Here is a 22,270-nt window from a genome sequence, read left to right as displayed (position 1 = left end):
GTGAGAGACATGAGAGACATTCAGGGTGATGGCCACGTGTCCACATCGTGGTGTATAGTGGTTAGTGGCCTTGGGCTTTTTGTGCCTTAAAACTGTGCAAACTGGTAACCCGTTAACTGCTTAAAAAGACCTTGGTTTTGCAATAAAGCAGCTTTCCTTTGCACTGCCTGGGGACTCTGCATTGCTCTGCATCATCACACTAAAGGATTCTGTAAATCCACAAAATATAATAGGCTGAACTTGGTAACCAGATTGGATCCACATTCATAAAGACTAGCACATTGGAACTTTTTGGGTTGGGTAGTATAATTCTTTTTTAACACTTTGAAAAAATGCAAGCCGCAAGGTGTCATGAAACCAGTCAAACACTGCAGTTAAAATCAACATCATTTTCTTCTTCCAGCCTGCCCTGTGTTAAAAACCCCAAGAACCTAAAACTAACACGTTATTATATGTGCACCAACAGAGAAAAACCTCTGGGCATGGGAGCAAGTCCATTACTCTTGGCAGAGTCCGTGGGCTGTGCTGCTGTACCTCCATGAACACGAATGATAACTTAGTCAAGAGCATAAATTGTCCATTGCTCTTCTGGAAAGAGGTCTGCTTTTAGAAAGGAATAATACTTCAATTTTTCCACCTTATGGTTCTAATACATTATTGTACAGTGTACATCATCATACTTACAGTGTACATCGTCAGTGTACATTGTCATGTGTACAGTGTACATCATCATAATATCAACTGCAATCTGAATTAGGAACTGTTGCATACCAAACAGAAAACATCCAGATACGAGTTATGGTAGTAAACCTGCTGGTGGGCATAAAGCCAGCTCTCTCCTCTGTGGCACCTGAGTGACAGGGAGGCTAAGCCCTGCTGCAGAGAGGAGGCAAATCCAGGAGGCAGAGACTCCTGGGCAGCTGCTAATGTTGCCTTTCCCTCTGGCACACATCAGAGCTCAGTCCCACCGAGGTCAGCAGGAAGAAGGGGTCTGCAGCTGATGGCTGTAGCCTAGCCTAGCAGAAGCCATTCCTGCCAAGGGCCTTGTGATGCTGCCAGGTTTCCAAGCTGCCCAGGCACTGACTCCTGCAAGTGCTTTGTTTGTGCAATAACCATGTGCAAGCCTGGATGCAAGAAAGGAAGAAAGATCTGGGATTGAAGCTGGGCTGGGATGTAGGAGGACAAAGAGGAGACCTGGACTCTGTTGTTTTGTAGCAGAACAAAGTAATGACAGATTTAATTGATGGCCAAATGATGTAGGCATTTGAACTGAAGCACTAGCATTCCCCATATGGATTTTCCTGACCGTTTGCTGAAGCAGTGATTCCGGTAGGGATGCTGAAGCGTGTGTCAACCAGCTGGATGCCACTGCTGCTACAGTGGTGCCTCAGCACATCTCTGTAGGCAGAGACAGAGAAAAGAAAGCCTTTTGACATTCCCATTAGTAATGGAAGTGTTTGTGTAGAAGGTGAGGAGCCACAGAAGAATACATGAAAGGAGAGAGAAGTCTGTTTAGATCTCTCCAGTTACCACAACTGAGTAGTGAAAGAACACCTTAAATTATTTATATGCCATGCCTTTCCACAGACAACATTTCTGTTTTTAATCTTTAGACGAAGGGATATTCAGTGAAATCACTGAACTTATCTTCAGCCCTTCCTGGTTTTAACAGGCCACGCTCTCACGCTTGCAGTACCACGCCATTGCAGTTCTGCTGTTATGGGTGCATGGCAAGAACAAAAATTTATCACTGTGAGCAAATGCTCAGGACAGTGTCTTCCCGAGGCTGAAAGGAGAGGGAAAACAGTGTAATTCGTGGGATGATCAATAACTTCATGCTGCTGGGTTTCACTCAGGTCTGGTTGCCTTTCTCTAATTTCTCTTCATAGTACCTAATTTCCCTTTAAAGTAGGGAGGTTCAGACTCTGAATTAATAACAAGAACATGAACTCATGCAGGCTTTCTAATCTGAACTGTCTAAGGAAATAGCGATAAATTATATAAACATGGGGACTACATGGAAGTTCATGGAGGATAATGTAAATCTTATACTACATTCAGAGGAATCTCTTCCTTTTCCATCTGTTTCCTTCAAAATATCCTCCCAGATGGCTTTACCATGTGGCAGTCTGGATTAAGTTACAGATGTGTACTTTCTTCATTGGTGGGGACTGTGAGAGGTTACCGTCAAGAACTGCTGGTTGATGGTGAGCCTTCCTTGGTAAAAGTGGCAGAAATTCCTGCTCACACTTGGTCCCTGAGTGGTCTCCTGTGCTTTGAATTTCATGTGTATTCTGAAAGATTTCTTATGAGTGTTAGTTTACATCACTCTTAGTCTTGTTCTTGTTGCTAGCAAGTATGTCTCTTGGGTTTGTGTCACTTTTACAAGTACAGAAGCAGTAAGACCAGATAAAATTCTCATTTTGCAAAAAACAGCTCTGTTCCTATTACCATTTTTCAGATTTTTAGCATCATGCAGGGCACTGCCATGGTCTAAATCTCTTCATGGGTGCCAGCTGTCCAGTTTAGGGCCATACAGATGTTTATGTAAATTTCTACAGTATCTTTAAACTTTGCCAGAGCTCTGAGGATTTATCATCACACAGAGAGTAAATAGCAGCAGTAAAACCCACTGGAAATCTACACACCCATGTCATTAATATGAAGCTTTGAATACAGTGGTCTGTTCACATCTTTGTGATGAGCACTGATGCATACTCTCACACTTCCTTGGGGAAATTAAGAAAAGAGCCAGCATAACTGTGTGACATTGGTAAATTTAGCACTTTCACATAGATATTTGCCTGAACCTCAAAACAAGACTCTTTGAAATCTGCTCTGTCTCTAAAGAATGTACAGCTGGATCTTACAGTCATGACATAGTAATATTTTTACTGAGGTGTGCAAATACACAGTCCAAACAGAAATTTCTTCATTTCCTCATTTTAAGCAATTTGTAGCAGCTGTTGACTCAGCCATATGGGGGAGTTACACTCCAAAGTAATAGGAAGGAAATAGATGTTCTTAGGAGAACACAATGAAAATGATCAAAATTTTCTGGAAACAGGACATGTTTCTTTTTTATCATAGAACAGCCCTTTGAAAATTTTATTATCTCTCTTAAAATCTCAAATCCTTGGAAATTCTTTATATCTGAGTCTGAAAGACAGCATACCACTCAGAAAGACGGTGTGTAGATCAGAATAAAAGTGAATCAGTCAGAAGAGTACATGTAGAATATACATAGAACAGTATACACAAGAAATTGTACAGAAAACGTACACCAAAAGAACAAGTAAAGCATACTTCCCTACCTAATGCTAAATGTAGTAGATGTTTTTAAAACAATGTCCAAAATAATCAAATCCAACAAGAATAAACACTAAAAAGTGTAGTCTTATTTCGTACAGGAAAGAAGATCTGGATTTCCTGTATTTTTTCCTGCTACTCATTTCTCAGCGTCAGTATCAATAAAGTTATGCATGTGAATAATTTTATAGATATAGATATAGATATAGATATAGATATAGATATAGATATAGATATAGATATAGATATAGATATAGATATAGATATAGATATAGATATAGATATAGATATAGATATAGATATATACACACACCTCAGATTGCATCTATTGCTTATGTCTACTCAGTGTAGGACACAGTAAATGCTAGAAGCATCACACAGGCTCTGCAGCCCAGGAGCTACACCTGTGGGTGCAGACACAGAGTTGCAGACTGTGAGCCTGGGGCCCCTGGTGGGTGTGTGGCGGGGCCAACGTGCTGGCAGACCCCGGCCAGTAGGGCCAGGGAGCACATGCCTCATCACCTCTCTGTGCCATGCAATAAAGCTGCACTTACACCAGCTTCAGGCCTTCTGTGTATCTGCTAGCCACCATATGTGAACTCGTCCTTTTCCCTTCTGGGAAATGGCAGACAGAAACGTGGTAGGAATACTCCAGAAATCCACTTTCACAGGTTGAAAAGAAGCTTCCAATGTCACAGACGGGATGGCACCAAGCAGGTGCACATACACATCTGAGAGAGTGAGTGCCATTGTCCAAGGCCAACCTGTGTCCTGTGAACCTAGGAATGCTGCAGTCTGAGCCTTGACTGTAGAAATACTGAATAATCTCTGCCCTGGAAGCTGACCTAGTGCCCTGGAGTCTCATTGCTCTTTCCACTGCATTCAGCAAGCTGTCTTGTGTCTCATGGACTTTTTTTGTGTTTATTGATAAGGCAAGTCAGAAAGTTCCCAGGGGAACTCCCAAAAAGTCGTATCCTGGAGAGGTAAAACTTTCTTTTCCAATAATGCATGTAATTTTGTACTTTAGGAGACAGGATAAATGTGCGTGTGTTACATAGGCCGCTCTGGAACATCCTCTAATGTACTGTAGGCTCTTGGTACCATGTGAACACATCCTGGGCAAACATGTATTGTGGCTTATAGGAAATAAGGAGAGTCTCTAGCTTTCTTCATGGATGCAGTAGATGGAATTTCATGGAGGGTACTGGGCTTAACATCCTTACTTTCTTTCTCTTTTCAAGGCAAAATGGTGGAAACTGGTGTGGTTTCCAAATGAAAACATATTCAGTCTTCCTTTTTTTTTTAATAAGGGGTTTCTTGTGACAGGGAGACACTGAATAATTTGTCTGATGACTTAAAAAAACCCAACAAAACAGCTGTTTTTTGAAATAAAATAAGAAAAAGAATCTGGCAGAAAATATAGAAGTTGCAATTACTGCCTCAATGAACAGATGAAGTACTAACCTGAGCTAAAGAATGATGGCTAGAAAGAGAGGTCAGGTGTATCTGAAATAAAATATTTTCTTACTTACATGACATAACTTCTGAATAGAGTCTGAATAATGTAATTCAATGATGCTATGCCTGAATACCTGAATCAGTGTAAGACTGAGCTAGCTAAGGTTTTAAATATTTATGATTGTCATTTACTACATAGCTATGATAGAGGAACATTTTTGAGATGGCTACTTCCATAAATTTGTCTGTAAATAAATTAAGCAATTTGTTGGATTAAATCAATGGATTACAAAACTCTTCAAGAACAGGAGTATATTTAGGCATTCAGTCACTTTTAAAGACTCAAAAATTTGAAATACCTCAGCAGCAGTCCCATTTCCTATCCTAGCAAGCTCTCCAGGCTGCCAGGAGAGAAGTGTTCCTAGTGCTGCTCCCTAAACCTGAGACATGGTGCAGTTTAGGATTTGAAGGTCAAAGAGCCTGAGTGATCAAGCAGGAGAAGCATGATTTGATTTGGTTGAGTCCACAGATCTGTTAAATTCAGATATGTAATTCTGACAGTAGATGCTGACTGTGTTTTACATCCCCTCGCTTAATGCACCTGCGGTCCACAAGGCAGGCTAAGGTGCCTGTCACTGTGCCCCATGCAGTGCCTAAGGAACAGAGGTGCTCAGTCAGCACTGTGCCAGGACAGCACAGCTCCCTTTGAAACCACTATTTCTGAGAGCTGTGCTGTGTAAATTCCATTTGGGGCAAGTGTCACAGTGCCTTGATTCCCCTTCCACTAAAACTGAGGTGCTTATGCTCCCTTCTTGCATAAGGGAGTGATCAATGTGCATGCATTTATAATCTGATGTGACAGAAAAGGAATCAGATTTAGCAAGATATTTTTTTTCTTCCTGACTTGTGAGGGACTATCTCAGGGACTCAGTCTTGCCTGCTGCAATGTGCCACTTGAAGATGTCATGTCCTTGTCAGCCAGTTTATGAGTCAATTGAAGAGCAGGAGTGCTGTGACTTAGTTCAACATAACAGGAAGCTTCATCTCTGAACAAGAACAATAATGGATTCCTGAAAGCTCAAACACACAACATTTATTTCCCTGAGGCAAACTCTAGGGCAGGAGGCAGCTTTCTGAATGAAGCACTGGTCACGCATTTGCCCATTCAACACAGATACACTTTCAGGTCCCTGCTTTTTTTTTCCAGTATGCTGGGCAAGACCTGATCCTAAAAGCAGGGATGTAAAACTTCAGGGACTACAGCTGTTGAGCCACTCCTTGCATAGCATAGGGAGTGGGTGTTGCAGTTGGTAGTAGAAGGCCAGAGTATGCAGGGATGAGCTAAAAGATTTCCCTTAAGCCAGCAACACTCCTCTTCAGCCTCTCCCTACCTATTCCCTCCCCACTCCTTGCTTGTGGAAGAAGCCTGAGGTGGTCAGGCAATATCTGTGGGCAGAGTGGCTGTGTGTTTGACCCCACAGCTGTGGCCACAAAAGGGGTTTAGGGAGCAACTCCTTCCAGTTCTGAACTTGGCTCTGATTTGACACAAACTGATGTCTCACTAATAGTAGCCAGAAGAGAAGGGCTTGTGGTGTGTACTTGGGAAACACTGTTGAGGAGCATAGCTGAGCAGTGTTTAAAAAAGTGTCAGTCAGGAGTAAATTAAAGTGCTACTTTTGCATACACATTCTACATATTGTGGCTGAGATTTTCAAGAGTAGCAAGTCAGTGCTGCTAACACTTGGGTATCTTACTTCATACAAGACATGCGAGACATACAGCATTCTCAGCAGCACATGGCTACTCCCAGAAAATAAGGATTATTTTAAGATATTTCCTGTCTGATACTCAGAAAGCTGAAACTACCAGCAGGATCACTCTGTGGACTTACAGTAATAAAAATAATCAAAATGCTAATTAGCAAAGATGTGGAGCAGAATGCTGCACAGGAGGAAAGTGCTCTTTGATGAGAGCTTGGTTCCTGAGCTTCTCATCAAGGGCTCTGCATTTTCAATGGTCTGCATTGTTGTTGCTCCTCCACATCCAGGTGAAGCCACTGAAAGATTCTCTATTCCCTGACTTAAATATTACTACAGATACTTCAGGGTTGTATCCTTGCTCATTTGCTGCACTGAAAAACATGGGAAACAGACCTATGTAACCATTGCTCTATCTTTGCTGTTCCAATTCAGCATATAAATTCTGCTGCAAATTTTATTTTAAAGATTAAGTATGGTGTGATGCATATGTAATAAGGTAAGCGCAAATAGAATCAAAGTTAAGGTCAATGAAAATACAGTTTTTGTCTGTTAAATAATATGCTCAGATAGATAGTTACAGTCTTCACCCATCAGCACTAATAAAGTTTGGCTAGGAAAAAGAGTAGTATACTCAGTCCTTATTACCATATTTAAACATGTTATGGAAAGAAGCAATAAGAAGACAGTATTTTTTTTTTCTGGATAAATACCAGGGTAACCTAGTATTTTGTGAATTTAGTTCCTTGAAATCAATGCTGCCATGCTACCCCTGGGTGACATCTGACCTCCCTGGGCAGTCCCTCAGCTTGTGACACCTGTGCCAGACATTAAGGCTAGGATGGACAGGCTGAGCCTATGAACTTGCCTCCTCCCTTGCAGTTCAGAGAGGACAGCTCAGGTGAAGGATTCATAATCAGTGTGAAACAATTGTGATAGACACTTTAAAACCATTTTTCCTGGTGGAGCTTCTATTTTATAAAATTTCTATTGATGCTCTCACTGTACTGTTCCTTAGTGCTGAGATGGAGTGAAGCAGCGCAGACGACAAACAGGCTAGGTGCAGTCTGGGGGCACATTCAGAGCTCATGGTCATTGATTGCTCCTTGGATATTGTAGGCATGTGACTGCTGTGACAGTGGACAGTAAGAAGTATAGGAGTATCACAACATCATGTTAGACCATGCAGTGAGAATTATGGTCCTAGGCACTTCATGTTGAACGCTACAGAAGTATGTAGGTGGTTTTCAGACATCAGCACTTTGCCAAACAGTGCATGAAGGATCTAAATCTTTGCACAGTCTAATGTTTGTGAGCATCTTGAGCTCATCCTTACAGGACCTAAACAAATAAATTTTCCTTTCTCAAACTGAGGAAGGAAAAAGCCCTTAAAAACCCCTGCCTGACTGTTGGGCATTGTAGCAGTCAGCAGTCACATTACCATAGCAAACTGTCTCTCTTTTCATTGGGATCCCAATACAAGAAATTTTAAATTTTTATGAAGTCTGCTCCAGCAGATGGTGAGCATCAGTGTGATGAAGTTCTGCTGTTGATCCCACTGTAAAGCATTTCTGGAAATTCCAGAATGTTTTCAGAAAACATTGGCTGAAATCTCTCTTTAGAAATGACTAATGATTATATTAGAGAGGGATATAATATTGCCAGTGTAGTTTTTGCTTTTCTTCTGCTCCATCAATGTAGTCACATTATTCAGGGCTGATCTCTGATCTCAGGTTTGAAGAGTTACTTGCCACACAACAACCATGGGAAAACAGAAGGAGAGAAATAAATGAATCACCCACATTCTGCTTGAATTCAGATCTCAGATTTCCCACATCCTGGTATTTAATTTCTCACAGAGTTACCAATGGTTGATCTCACGGCAGGATTAGGGGGAAGAAAAATGAGAGCTCCATTGAAACCAGACTTGAGTCTGGAAAGAAAGAACATGTGAGCTCTAGGACCCCGGAGATATCAGATTCAGGGTAGTGAATGGCTTCCACCCCCTCCCCTTCCCTGATTCTCAGGCTTATTTTGAAGCAAATTCTGGAAACTGGATTCAGAACAGCAAAGACACAGTTACAGTAAGTTGGGGGGCTCACACATCGCTTCAAGTCTCCTGAGAACTGTGTTACATAGTGAGGCATTAACTGTAATTTATGTTGGTATTTTTTTATGTTTAGGCAAGAGAATAGATTAACATTGAAGTATAAATGGCAGTAAATCTGTCTCAGTTGTAAAATAAACATGTTTTGAACATACATTTCCATCAGGATATCGTCTCTGATTTGATTATAGAATGTATATGTGTTCAATTGGAAAAGAAATTCCCACAAAAGATTCTATAATCAAAAGGAAATCATCAGTATCTACTAAATTTGAGACCCTCAGTCACTTTGAATCAGGTTATCTTGCTTTGAGAAATAAAGAGCTGTGGATTGCTCTTTAAAAATAAAGTCCTGTGGATTGCTGCATAGACTGGTCTAGCAAAGTTGTGTCGTTGCTCTGTGCTGAGGAGGCCAAACTTTCTCACACTTTCCACCAGATTCAGAGTGTGAGATATTCAAGAAGTTGAAAAAACCTTTAAAAGCATCACTCTAAGTCCTTTAGGAGTTGAACATATTAAGATGACAAGAAGAGTTTGTCATTAAACTATAACTACCCTTTTTGGATTACCTGGTATTTGTAGATTTATTGGCAAGGTGGCTTAAATTAGGGATATATTTTTAGCCTGCAGCATTACATAATAAAATAGCAGCTGAATTCTTGCAGTAAAAAAGGGAAGGGATGGGGGAAGTTTATTAAAACCAACATGAACGTCTCTGATTTTGCTTTTTCGTCTGCACGAAGAGGTGCTCCATGGTTACACAATCAGTAAAGTTTGCAAGAGAAGCATTTCCATTGCCCCATTGTGCTCAGGAGCTGTCGCCTGCCTTTCACTGCAGACCTGCTGTTTAGTCTGAAACTGAAAATTAAACCCAGAACCTCAGCTCTCTAAGTTAAATACTCTGCATTGCTGGAAGCACGCAGCCTTGCCAGTGTCTGTGTGGCAAAATCCATGATCAGAATTTTCAGACATTTTTGAAGCATTTTGCAACTCTGTTAAGCTTTAATGTTTTTGTTTTGATTTGGCTAGGGGTTTTTGTTTTTTGGTTTTGTTTTTTGTTTTGGTGCATTGTAGTTGTTGTTAAAAATCATGTTCTAAATTATAGTAGAAAGTCTCATATGAACTGTGCTGAACCAGCTCAGGGAACCTGGCTCGCTATCTTTAAGAAATATGTTTCTCATTTTGGAGGGCTATTCTGAGAATGGCCAGGGTAAGGTAGAGCCCTGTATGCTAAACTCACTCGTTCAGAAACAAAAAAGCAAGGGATGAGAAAAGCCAGGGGAGACGTGGAGAGCGAGGATGGCGGCGGCCGAGCCCACGCGCCCTGCGCGGCCGAGGCTGCACGGGCAGCGTGGCAAGGGCCGCTCAGCCCCGGGGCTGGCGCTCGTTAAAGTGTCACCAGTGCACTTCCACTGTGAAAGGCGCTTTTATCTCCCCTTCCCACAGCCCCTTTCCAGAGGGTACGTGGGGCTGGGCCCGGCGGCTGCTGCTTGGCCTCCCCGCATGGCTGGACCCTAATGAGGTGTGTGCGGCTCTTGGCTGCAAGTTTTCAATCTCTTTCTTATTACTTCAAAGCTGCTGCTCCGAGGTTCAGACAAGTTTGATCACTTGGCAAAATCTCTCAGCTGGGATTGAAAAGGGAAGAGGCTTTATGTTATTATTTATCACTGTAGATAGATAGCTCTCCCCAAACTACTCTTGCCAGTGGCTTCGTGGTCAGAGCCGCAATGTTTTTTTAAGTGATAAAGGATTGAAGGTGAACAACTTTTGGCAGTTGCTTCCTGTCTGTAACAAGTGGTCGTTTTTAGGGGGAGAAAAAAAAGAGATAGAAATATAACAGGCCTTACTTTATTTTCTTCTTCATGGTTTATATTTGGTGGGGGGGGCAGAGAGGAGCAAAAGGTAAATTATGTGGGTTTGACCTCCATTTCAAAGCCTCTCAAAGTAGTGTTGCCCTACCCCATTCTGGGAGACCGTTGCTGTAATCCTTCCTCTGCCTCTCAGCATAAAATATGCAGAGAAACTGGTGCTGTTTCAAGTATTTCAAGGGCTCAAGGGGAAGGCAGATTTGCTCAGGTTTACCTCTGTGGGCTCCAGTAGCCTTTTGGGCTTTTCCATCTCCAGTGCCACAAGAAAGTAGAGCTAACACAGTCACCCACAGCATTTCAGTGAACTAGCAAGTCTAAGAATTTTTAAGGTTGGCATCCATCTTCTTTCATCTAATTATGGACACAAATATTAGTGATTAGAGATTATTATTAGAGCCTCTGCTTGCCTTATGCTCCAGTCTGGATTTTGGCTGTGAATGCAGAGCAGTTTACCATTCCTCCAGTTTACAGCATCCACAAGAGGTTTGTAAGAGCAGCTTCTCAAAGTTGGGGTCAGTCCAGCTCAGTTGTATATGTTTCTAACAGCATCGCTGCCTTCTTTTTCTTAATATTTTATTTCCTTCCCACCAGAAATGTTTATATATTGTAGGGTTGAAGCTCTCCAAGACAAAATACATCTCTGTCAGTGTTGCATAGCACCTGCAATTGCTTCAAGCACCATTTTCACTTTAGGTTTGTGCTTTGCAGACTTTAAATGGTGTTTCCTGTAAAATTCTTCTGACTAGTACTGAGATTTTGCTGAAGATTTTCAGTCTCCTTTTAATCACATGGGGAACAGATTTTTTCAAAGTGTTTTGACCTGCTTAGGTCAAAAAGGCACTTGCTGTAGTCAGATGCCAAAACGCGTTTAAGAAATCTGGCTTGACGTAACTTAGACAGCTGAGTCTCAATTTCAAAAGGCTTCAGCCACACAGGCTTTGGCACTGAGTGACTTGCTGCCTTGCAGGAACCTCATTGCTGAGTTAATTTCAGGGCTGCTTTATAATCCATAGCAAAGTTGGCCACCTAAAGCTGAGGTCCATTCAAGATCATCTGTAAGAGAAATTGAGAGGCAGAACCTAAGGCAGGTACATTTAGGTTTTAACTAAATGTCAGTCAGACTAATTCCTGTTTCTGGAAGTTCTCAGTGTGAGCCCTCCTGGATTTAAAACTCCTGTGTCAGATAAGCCCTTTCTCTCAAAGTAACCAGAGAGATTCCTTATCACTCACTCCATTATATCAAACAGTTGTCCTAGTGGGAGATAAGCTAGGAGATGGAGAAATGTTTTTTATTTCCCCCTTAATCTAACAGGAAGAATAGACTTGAATCTATATTTTAAGTAAGCTGTTCTAACTTAAAGAGGAATGTCCTTTCCTGTCCTGTCCTATGGGAATCCTCCTAAGCAATGTCTTGGTCCCCTCCAGTTATCTAAACTTGTTGCTTAAGGACCAAAACTTGGCCAAGCCTGGCAAGATACTTCCTCCAGCAGAGGAAGGGGATCTGTAGTAGTGGTTTCTGTGTGTGTTAGGATGGTTAACTCTCTCTGACCTCTACCAGCTGAGTCCCAGCACAGCCCCAGCAACTTCACTCAGCTGCCTCAGCTAGTTCACTTCCTCCAACAGCTGGGGATGTGTATTATCCAGAAATCCCTATGAGCAGCCTTTTTGCTAGTCAAGCACTGCTATTCCAGCCTTAAAAGGAGAGGACGCACTTAATTTGCTTACTAACTATGCTGCTAAAAAACCACAGGCTGGTGACCTGCAGGAGAGAGTCAGGTTTTGGCTTTATTTTCTCTACTCCCTTTTTGTCTTTCACAGAATAATTGATTTTTTATATAAAAGTGGACTGATTTTAACAGAAGAAAGATTCTTCTTCTATACAGAAAAGTTTATGGGAGAGCCATCTTCCTAGAAGTTAGAAAACCCAAAACCCATCTTGAATACCTACTTCAAATCAGAGAGCATGGGGATTTCAAAACAAGTCCATGTGTGAATTTCCAATACAGTGCTATTGCGTACATGTATGCAATTTTATTAAAATTAAAAAGTCTTATTTTTGCTATCTATTATACATTGCCTTCCCGAGTGTGAAAACTTTGAGGAAATCACTAAGTCAAATCAATCTTTAGGACACCTTATAGCCCTTAGACTGCTCACAAGAGTATTGGGTAGCTCTGCACATGCCCACCAGCAAGCACTTGGGCATTAGGAAAGTTAAGCAGCAGCTCAGCAAGGCTGCTTGCTGGCATCTAAATATTGCTATGCCATCATGCTATGGCCAAATCTGTGCTCTTTTGAAGGGCAACATCTTTACATAACAAAGTGGGCTATTAGAGGCTAGGTCTATAGGAACCTACACATTTAAAGCAAGAATGTTGGTTTCCAGTCCCTGCATCTCAACCTCAAGCTGCATCTCTCTATTTGTCTCTTTCTTTATATTTAATGTCATTAAAGTACTGAAAGTTGTACTTCCTTGGAGGGGAACCTGCCTGCTTACAGCTCCCAGGGCTGTCCTATGACTTAGTCAATGATTGCAGAAACAGTGGTAGGAGAAGGCAGGGTGTCTCAGAACTGTTCTGTAGCCAGAGTTTTTGACTGTCCTGTTAGGCACCAAGCTAAAGAATTTTTTCTCCTTCTAGCATGCTAGCAGCTGCAGTGCACAGCAATTGCTTGCTTGTGGTCTGGTTGACTTATATGTGTTTAGAGACAGAGTTTCTCTACTGAAATAATTCCTTAAAATAATTTTTTAATCCAGCAGTTGGAAGGGTTGTATGGCCTTTTCTGTATATGGTCATGGTGATCTGTTCTGCACTCATAAAGCCTTTCACTGTGATGTGTGAAGTATACCTGCAACACTTTGAGTTCTGAATCCAGCTTCTGCAGTTAAACTTTGCCTTACTGCTGAGTGACACCTGTCACTGAGCTCGCTAGTGTGCTTTGCAGAGAGTGCAGAGCTCGAAGCAGCAGATCCCACCCTAAGCTTCACACAGAGCAAACCTGCACTGAGTGTCTGTTAGTGCTGTAAGAATTTCTAAAGCAGTTTGTTGCTTTGGCTGTGGAGCAGTAGGGATGGGACTGTCTCAGCTGGGCACAGTCGGGGCCCTGGCCTCTGCTCTAGAAGCCATCTATTCCTATCCCTGTATTTCAGGGTCTCCTCTGAAAATATTAGCTTGCATGCCAGGGGATTTCAGACATGTTAACAGCAGACAATGGTCCACAGTTTGCAAGTTGCTCTTGTCAGCAGTTCTTTTTGACATATCTATTCAAGCATACCCTCTTGGGCTTAGAAAGCAGCCAGCAAAATCTGTGCCAATAGCTAATACTTCATTATAAAATAAAAGCTGTAGCAAATTCAGAGGCTCCATATGCAGCATTACTGTGATCCTGCAGTTCATTTCAAAATGGGTTTTAGTTTTTTTAATCTGCAGGTCAGAAATTCATGAGCAGAAGGTGAAAAAAGTGAATTGCCAGTGAGTTTCATGGGGCCAAGACTTTGAAGTTTTGTCTAGGGTATTAGAACAGAACAAACATTTTTACAAAAATGCCACAGTTACCTTGCTACAGGTGGGGAAATGCTCCTCCCAACAATTATTTCATCATCAGGTTTTGCTTCTATCAGTTTGTGGGTGTCCACCAAAAAAAAAATCACAGAGGACATACATTGACCAAACTAAGTATGACTGTTCTTCAGGCCACTAGGATGCTACTGGCTGCTTGTAATTTCAGGAAAAAATAGCCTGCACCAGCCAAATCTGGATCACCAAATAGAGGTCTTGGGCAGCAGGTAGAGTTACATTTCACCTACACAGGATGTCATGGGAAAGAAGTCTATTGGGATCAGGGCGTGACTTTGATCTGAAAAGACGTTGACATTTCAATACAATCGTTTGTGGCACATCTCCATTCTGGATGGTCCCACCTCTGAGGTTTAGCAATGAATAACAGAATTATGGAATCATTTGTGTTGGAAGGGAGCTCTGGAGATCATCCAGTCCAAACCCCCTTCCAAGGCAGGGTAACCTAGAGCAGGTGACACAGGAACATGTCCAGGCTGGGTTTGAAAGTCTCCAGAGAGGGAGACCCCATGACCTCCCTGGGCAGCCTGTTCCAGTGCTCTGCTGCCCTCAGTGTGATGAAGTTTTTTCTCATGTTGAGGTGGAACTTACTGTGGTTTAGTTTATGGCCATTCCTCTGAGTCCTGTTGCTGGGCACCATTGAAAAGAGTCTGGTACCAGTTTGTTTTTCCACAGCGCTGAGAGTTCCAAAGGAGAGATTCAACTTCATAGTTCTGGAAAGGGTTCATGGGTCCACACATCTTGACACAGTTGCTCTGTGCCGGTTTCCCAGGAGTTCACAGGGATGCACACAGAGAAGGAGGGCATGACACAGGAGACCAGCACCTTTCTAGCTTATCTTATCAGATGAGATGTCCAGGCGTCAAAAACAGCACCAGGTGCTGTCTTCAGGCAACCATATCCCACTAAGGTTTGTCATATTTCAGAATTCTGTGTTAGCGAGCCCAAATAAACATACTGGCTGCAGACAGCACTTCTAACTGAAACCTGCTGTCCTGCCTCCTGTTCCTTTTTTGTTACCTTCACCAGTTAAATCAGGGCTAACAACAGTGATCCCAGTCCACTGCAGAGTAGCCCTTCTGAAGGCAGATACCTGCTGTGAGTCATTGCAAAGTTTGTCCTTTCTCTCCTGTGGGAGGCCAGCCTCAGTGAGAGATGAAATGTGGCAGTGTCCACATCTGCCAGTACCTTGCCAATGATGCCCCTCAGGAAAAGGCTCCCTTATGAGCTTTGGAGAAAGCCATCTTGCAGCTCTGTTTTGGGAGAGACACCAGCTCCCTATCACTCCCTGTCTGATGGGGCAGTTACAGCAACTAAGGGTGGATATGGCTGAGTGTGCTGCCTTTGTCATAAAACATCATGCTATGTCCAGGACAAACATATCCATTTGTGGGACCCATGAATGACCAAGTGTGCCAAGAGAAACTGCCTCTTGCAGCTGGTCCCTGTGCCAATCAGCCCCTGCAGATACATGTATGGGGATGTACACATGGATGCATGGGAAGTCGCCTAGGATATTGTCGTAGCAGCAGGAGTAAAGCCTGAGCTATGGATATGAATACTCACCCTGTTCTTCAACTATTTGTCCTATGATCCCTGAGCTCTTCATGGCTGTGGCTTCCCTGTTGGCCAGATCCAGCCTGGTTTGAAGCTTTGACAGATTTCTCTTTGCAGTCTGCTGGCCCAACCTCTCACTAGTTTGCTGCAGCAGAAAACAAATAACCTGGGAAGCAGCCGTTCAAGGCAAAACTGTGTCGATGCACTTTTATGGTCAATTTACTCCTGTCACCATTCTGCCTCCACAACTAAAGTGAATGCACCTAAGTGAGAACACCCTCAATCAAAGCTGCTGTGCAACCCAAAACTTTTGCTTGGAGGGTGCTTACTACTGGTAAGCATCCTTCCCCTGAGGTGTCCAGTGCCCTGACGGTGCCAGCACTTCAGTGAATCTCTGGCTGAAGTGACTCAGCACAGAGCCGGTTTTCAACTTCCAAAGGTTACACAGTTTCCAAAACGCCTGCTCCACCCTCCATCTTTTGGAAAGTGTGTGTGCAGGGGTGGTGGGTGCTGTAGAGGCGGAAGTTGGGTTGGAGATCCCAGCTGCACAACCTTCTGATATTTGCAACCAGTTTATCACAAGTGCAAAAAGTCCCTCTCTGTTCCTGCAATATACATCTATACTCAGTCCTTCAGAACCTCTACTCACTCTTCCTTTAGGTGCCTCCCTTCATATATGTCTGATTTGTAGTATCCCTTTGTTTGAATTGTAAGCCTTCAGATCAGCAGTCATGCCTCCATCAGTGTCTTGACAAGAAGCTTACATGATAGGTTGGCTTAAAACACTCATCTGCAACAGAGGCATCGTAGGCTTTTGCAAGGAATGAACAATCTGATTCCTTTGAAAAGCTTTTCTTCATAAAAAAAGTATTTCCCAACAGTGATGTGATTTTGAAGTTTGTCAGTATCAAATATTTTTTTAATAATTAGCTTATTGTTTACATATGGGGGGGGGGGGTGTTAGCTTTATTTTTAGTTTTTCATCCTTCCCAATACTACAGGTACATATATTTGCACATACATGTGCAGGTGAGAGAAGCTTCCTTCATTAAATGAACACATATAAGTGTATGAAGGAAGAGATTCTCATTTATTTTCTTGGTCACTGCAGCAAGGGTTACTAGGGAAAAAAATACTGTGAGATTCATAGTAAAAATCACTAGAGTGGACAACTTTTTAACTAAAAAGAGCTCTCTTGTGGCCACCCTGGCTGAGCTTTGAAGTATGTCCTTTCACATACTTTGCCTCTCCCCCATCCTTCTTACTTTGTGATCGGAAGTCTACCTTCATGGAAAAATGATTTCATCAGGTTTCAGTAGTCTCCTGACAAGCCAAGCATAAAACAAAGAGAGCTGCCGCTCCGCACCCACACGTGTGCTGCCGTCTTCCAGGAAATGATAATCAGAGGCTGACCACAGCATCATCAAATACCAAAACACGTCTATCTGTATTATGTTAAGAGTACAGAACCCACAGTAGTAATTTTTTAACTGAAATACTTGGCTTGGAGGCAAAACTGGGGTTTGCTGCAATCCTTCTGAGTTCTGAATTACCAAGGCTCAAACCGACATATTTTGCTGTGTTTCTCCACATGCAGCCCACATTAGCCCTCCGGTAGGTGCCTGAAAATACCATTTTTCTTCTTGACTGAAATGTTGTAACAGTCCTGCTCTGCACAGAAGATAAGCAGGAAAAATGCATTATGCATTAATGGGATTTGATGGAGTGTGAGCTCAGTTTCTCCAGTGCCACCAGAGACAGAGTAAAATTTGCTTGATCATTTCATGAGTTGAGAATCATTTTTGTTCCAGTGCTGTGAATATAACCCAGCTACAAGTGGACAGTAGTTGTTGTGAGGAAAAAATTGTTCATCTGTACGATAGATCAGTGTCATCAGGAATATAAGAATTGAAAATTCAAGGTCAGAGGGCAGCTGACACTTGATTTTGCTCTCTTTGCTCTATCCACGGCTTTGATCATGCTACATCTTTCTTTGTGCCTGGTACTCAAGAGAGTACCCCAGGGTCATGGCCTGTTTCCTTGTCAAGAGGTATAAACCTACTGGCCTAAATATCTGAGGCCCAAGCTTTAGCAGGGGTGGGGGCATGAAGGAAGAGGGGGGGAGCATTTCCTTCATGCTTTTCACTTTTCCCACATAACCCAAAGCAGACTAAACAAAACCAGTGTGAAATCTCATGGCTTGATGCTGCTATGGTTATATTTTTTAAGCTGTCATCCGTTCATTTATAGTTATGTTTATTCCCTGGATTTTCAGCTTTCTTTTGGCCTTTTCTTGCAGGGAGGTGCAGGGGGAGGTCGAAACCTTTTGAAAGGGGATTGCAGTAAGCAGTGGCCTATGATTAAAGCACTGTGTTTTTCCTTGATGCCGCTCCTCTGCATCAGTGTCACACATGGTAGCATTTAGGAGCCCTTCACAGCTGAGGTGTTTCAAACACTAATGAATGGAAGTTTGGTCGTATAAGGCAGGCAAGCTTTAAGGCAAGCTTTGCTGAATGGTGTACTGTAGTGGCCTGGGAAAGGAAGGGAGTTATAAATTGTGTCAGTTAGCCACCCAGACAAAATGAAGCCATGTGGAAAATCAAATCTATTAAAGTATGAAGACTGTTATAAGCTGTTTTAAGCTGGTCATTCTTCAAAGGTCTCAGTTGGCTGAGGGGGTGAATTCTTCTTCTTCCTAGATCTTTTTCACGTGCTGTCTTAGGGGATGATGTTCAGTGTTTGATAAAAAACAGCTTTTCATTGACAGCCCCTTTTATTAGAAATGTTAGTTGCCCCCAGTTCACCACCCATGACCTGAAAGGTACTGAACATTTGTTTAAAAAAGCAGAATAAGAACATCACATTTGGGCAGGCTTGCTGAAGGCAAACATGAAGCAGCACTAGGGCCAATGAGGAGGAGAAGGCTTCCCAGAGCAGCTGCTTAGGATTGGATATGTGCTCAAAATGCTTTCCATTTTCTTGCTGCCCATGTCTGCTGGCCATAAGAGGCCTCTGACAAAGCGTGGCACAGAATGCTTTTTCTTGACATCTCCTGGAGTAGAAGACAAACCTGGCAAGGCAAGGTGGGGGGATCAGAGAGCAGGGTACCTTCCCTTCCTCCCCAGGGTGGCTTCTTGAGACATCACAGGAACTGTAAAGGGCATTTTATTAGCTCAAGAGGTAATTGTCAGCTGTGTGAGGGACAGCAGAACTGGCAGCCTAAGATGCCTGGTCACCACGGTATTTATCCTTCATATTTGTGTTTTCTAGGAAGAGACTGAAGAAACGTCCTCACAAGAATCTGCAGAAGAAGACTAGGACATCACACCATGCAATTTCTACCTCATCAGCAGTTGGGTCTTTTGAAGGGAGAAGACACTGCCTTGACCACTTACTTTCTATTGCCATGGTCTTTCCACTTTTGCCTGGGGGGAAAAAAAATCACATAACCTTAAAAAGGATTTGACTAATCATCTTCTTTGTAATCCCTTCACAGTCCCAGGTCTAGTGAAAAACTGCTGTAACACAAAGGGGACACAGATTAACGATGCAACTTTTAATTACTGTTTTCTTTTTTCCTAACCTACTAATAGTTTGTTTGAGCTGCTAAGTAAGGGTGACTGGGTCAAGAAGAGCTCCAAATCAGGTTTATGTCATTCACTGCACTGCGCGTAAACAAGAAACTTTTAACATAGTCATTGTAATGGGCATTGAAATAGGAAAGGCTGGGTGTGTAACACTCATGCCTTGCAACACTTCCAGCAACCCACTCCCTACTTAGTGAACTCCCTGTTTTAGAACACCAAAGATAGGGGATAGATACTATTCTTTTTCTTTTGTAACCTTCTTGTAGACTTTTACTTGATTTTTTTTTTTAAGACTTACTATTATTTTGGGAAAAAAAAATGAAAACTAATTTTTCATTTCATTCAGCTGGTAATCAGAAGAAAGAAATCAACATGAAAAAGGTACTTTCATTTTGCAAAAGGGAAGAAAGACAAAGATACGTTGTATAGTTTTAGATACAAACATATCAGCACAAGCAGTAGTAAACCAAATGAACAGACCTTATCATCTGGATAATAGGGAGCCAAGGAGTTGGCTTTCTTAGAGCCAGGTGTTTTCCATGGAAATAAGAATGACTGACACCACTCTTAAGCCATTAATGAATAAGTCTTTATTGATAAAAGTCTTTAAAAACATACAGAAAGGTACCTGGAAATTAATCATAAATTTATCTGAAGAAAAATAATCCAGATTTTTGCTTAGTTTCTACTAATTCCACTTGCCCTGTACCAGTATTTTGAAAGAATTGAATCTTTCCTCATTACTCATCAGTCACAATGTAAGAATGAACACCATGTACCTCAGCTAAGCTCGTGCATTACATTAAGCAATGTATTTTGACATAGGATGGTTCACTGAGCACCTCTGTGCCAGCGACATTTCTCCATCTTTTCATTCAAAGCAGCACTTTTAGCACCAGATGCAATATTACCCCACTATTCAATACTACCTCTGATTTTTACAAATAACTCAACAGACTGATAAATACATGCTGCTATACACATTCAATGCAGGAAATTTTTACTGGGTAGATAATCATGAGTATCTGCATTTTCCCCTTATTTCTATTTCAACCTTTTTTGCAGTTAAGGAAGCAATGTCTTTTTTGTGTTTCAGCATGACTATGTGTTTTTCTTTCACTTGGTTTGTTTGATTTTTCTCCCTTTTTTTGTGTGGGTTTTTGGTTTTGGTTTTGTTTCATTTTATTTTATGTACTTACTCTATTCTCTGCTAGACTTCTGTGTAATGTACTGTTAACTTGAATATATTTTTGTATTGAATTGCTGATAGGTTTGTGAGGATAATTTTCTTCAAGGACACTACATGACAGAAAAAAATTTAGCTGTAAAGTTTAAATATTACTGTCCAAGTTTGTACCTCAAATGAATTGTTTAAAGAAATGGACTAATTGATTGACAAAGACCTACCTCCAGACTTTAAATGGAATGAACTTGTTACTTTCAGCATCAGTTTTGAGACGTTTGAAACAGTTAGGACTGCAACTAATCCCTAATTCAAAATTATTTTTGTAAAATAACTTGTGGAAAATGAACACATTTTAAATTACTTTCGTATTAAAAATATTAAAAAATGAACAAAAAAAACCTTCAAAGAAACTTGAAGCTTTGTAGGTGAGAAGCAACAAGCTCAGCTTTTGCATAATGCAATCACAAATATGTGTTTTTAAAAAAAAATTAGTAGATTGTAAGAAAATACTTGACAAGTATTTTCGTGTATTTTACACAAATGTGATTTTGTAATATGTTTCAGCCAGATTTATTTTAAATGCTTCTTATGTAGAGGTTTTTTATTCTCTCCTCTCTCATTTTTGTTGTTCTTTCTCTCTCTCTCCCCCACCTCCAATTTCATTTTCTCTATTTCTGTTTTATTTCCCTTCTTCCTCTCTTTCCTAGTCAGTACTTTGTACCATTGTATTAATAACTGGGCCAGGGGTAGTTTCTCAGGAAGGCGTCTGTTGGTACGGCTTTAGCGAGGAGCCAAGGGCAGTTGAGGATAACGGGCTTCCCCCAGGAGGCAGTGTCAAGGAACGTGGGCCTCCACGAAGCACCGCGCGGGGTTCAGCGGCTGGGAAAGAGCTGGTTGGAATATTGTAACTAGACATGATAACATCGAGTGAAAGAGAAATAATCCTAGCTATAAGTAGCTCTAACAGGCCAAATCCAGTGTCACTTGAAGGCAGTAATAGGAATTTTGCTGACTTCAAAGGGCATCAAATCATGCCTTAGCAAGTCCCTTTTGGGGTCTGAGGGGTTTTGTTGCATTTGTTAAGCCACGGTATTCAGTGGATGACACAGAAATAATTGCTCTCTGTGTGTCACTCTTCAACCTCTAAGAGACTTACCACTCTGATGAACTGAATCTTACATTTTCTATATATTGTAGTACAATCAAAACACATTACTACCTCTTAGGGCCTACTATACCTCATTTTTTCAGACGGAAAAATTGCATGTGGCCATTGAGTCAGTGAGAACATCATAAAATTTTTTTATATATATAGTTTATTTTTGTGGGAGATAAATTTTATACGACTGTTCTTTGCTGTCATTGGTCACTGCTAACTATGACTGGACATGTAACTCTTCTACCATTTCTGCAAGAGAGGTGTGTTTGCAGGAAAAAAAATTGCTTCGAGATGTTGAACTACAATTTGCTTTTCCTTTTGAGTGTCTTCTAACTTTTTGCTTTGTTCTTCATGTAGAGTTGCTGTCTATGATTGTACTTCAAATCGCTTGCTTGTTGAAAATGTTCCTTTAATGGTTTATCACAGTCTGTTCAGCACAATAAACATAATAGCCGCTGTGATCCCCATGTTGCTTGATTCCTAGACTTTGTCACAGTTCCATAAAATGGGTAATAAAGTTTGGTCACGATGACCAAATTTGTAAAATCTTTGCATGCAAATAGTCTTTTTTTTTTTTGTCCCAGGACCACAGGCGTGTGCCTGAGAAGTTAATTTGCTGTTAGGGGCCCCAGGGGCCCTGTTTCACTTAACAGAAATACACATCTTAAGGAGGCTCCCCAAAAGGTGACACACCCATTCCTGGCCCA

General features: G+C 41.6%; 1 protein-coding gene across 1 annotated transcript in view; it reads left to right on the top strand.

Annotated features, from left to right (window-relative positions):
• HMGA2 (high mobility group AT-hook 2) overlaps window positions 1-19,612 on the top strand; it is a 107,490-nt gene extending 87,878 nt beyond the window's left edge. The window contains exon 5 of the mRNA XM_058022789.1: window positions 18,902-19,612. Coding sequence (XP_057878772.1) covers window positions 18,902-18,949 — 48 coding nt within the window. The 3' untranslated portion in view covers window positions 18,950-19,612. The remainder of the gene's footprint in view (window positions 1-18,901) is intronic.
• The last annotated feature ends 2,658 nt before the right edge of the window (window positions 19,613-22,270 follow it).

Source organism: Melospiza georgiana, chromosome 4 (genome assembly GCF_028018845.1).
Source record: "Melospiza georgiana isolate bMelGeo1 chromosome 4, bMelGeo1.pri, whole genome shotgun sequence".
In the NCBI taxonomy this organism is placed as follows: Eukaryota; Metazoa; Chordata; class Aves; order Passeriformes; family Passerellidae; genus Melospiza; species Melospiza georgiana.
The sequence above is the reverse complement of the archived record's forward strand: the minus strand, read 5'-3'. Positions and strand labels throughout refer to the sequence as shown.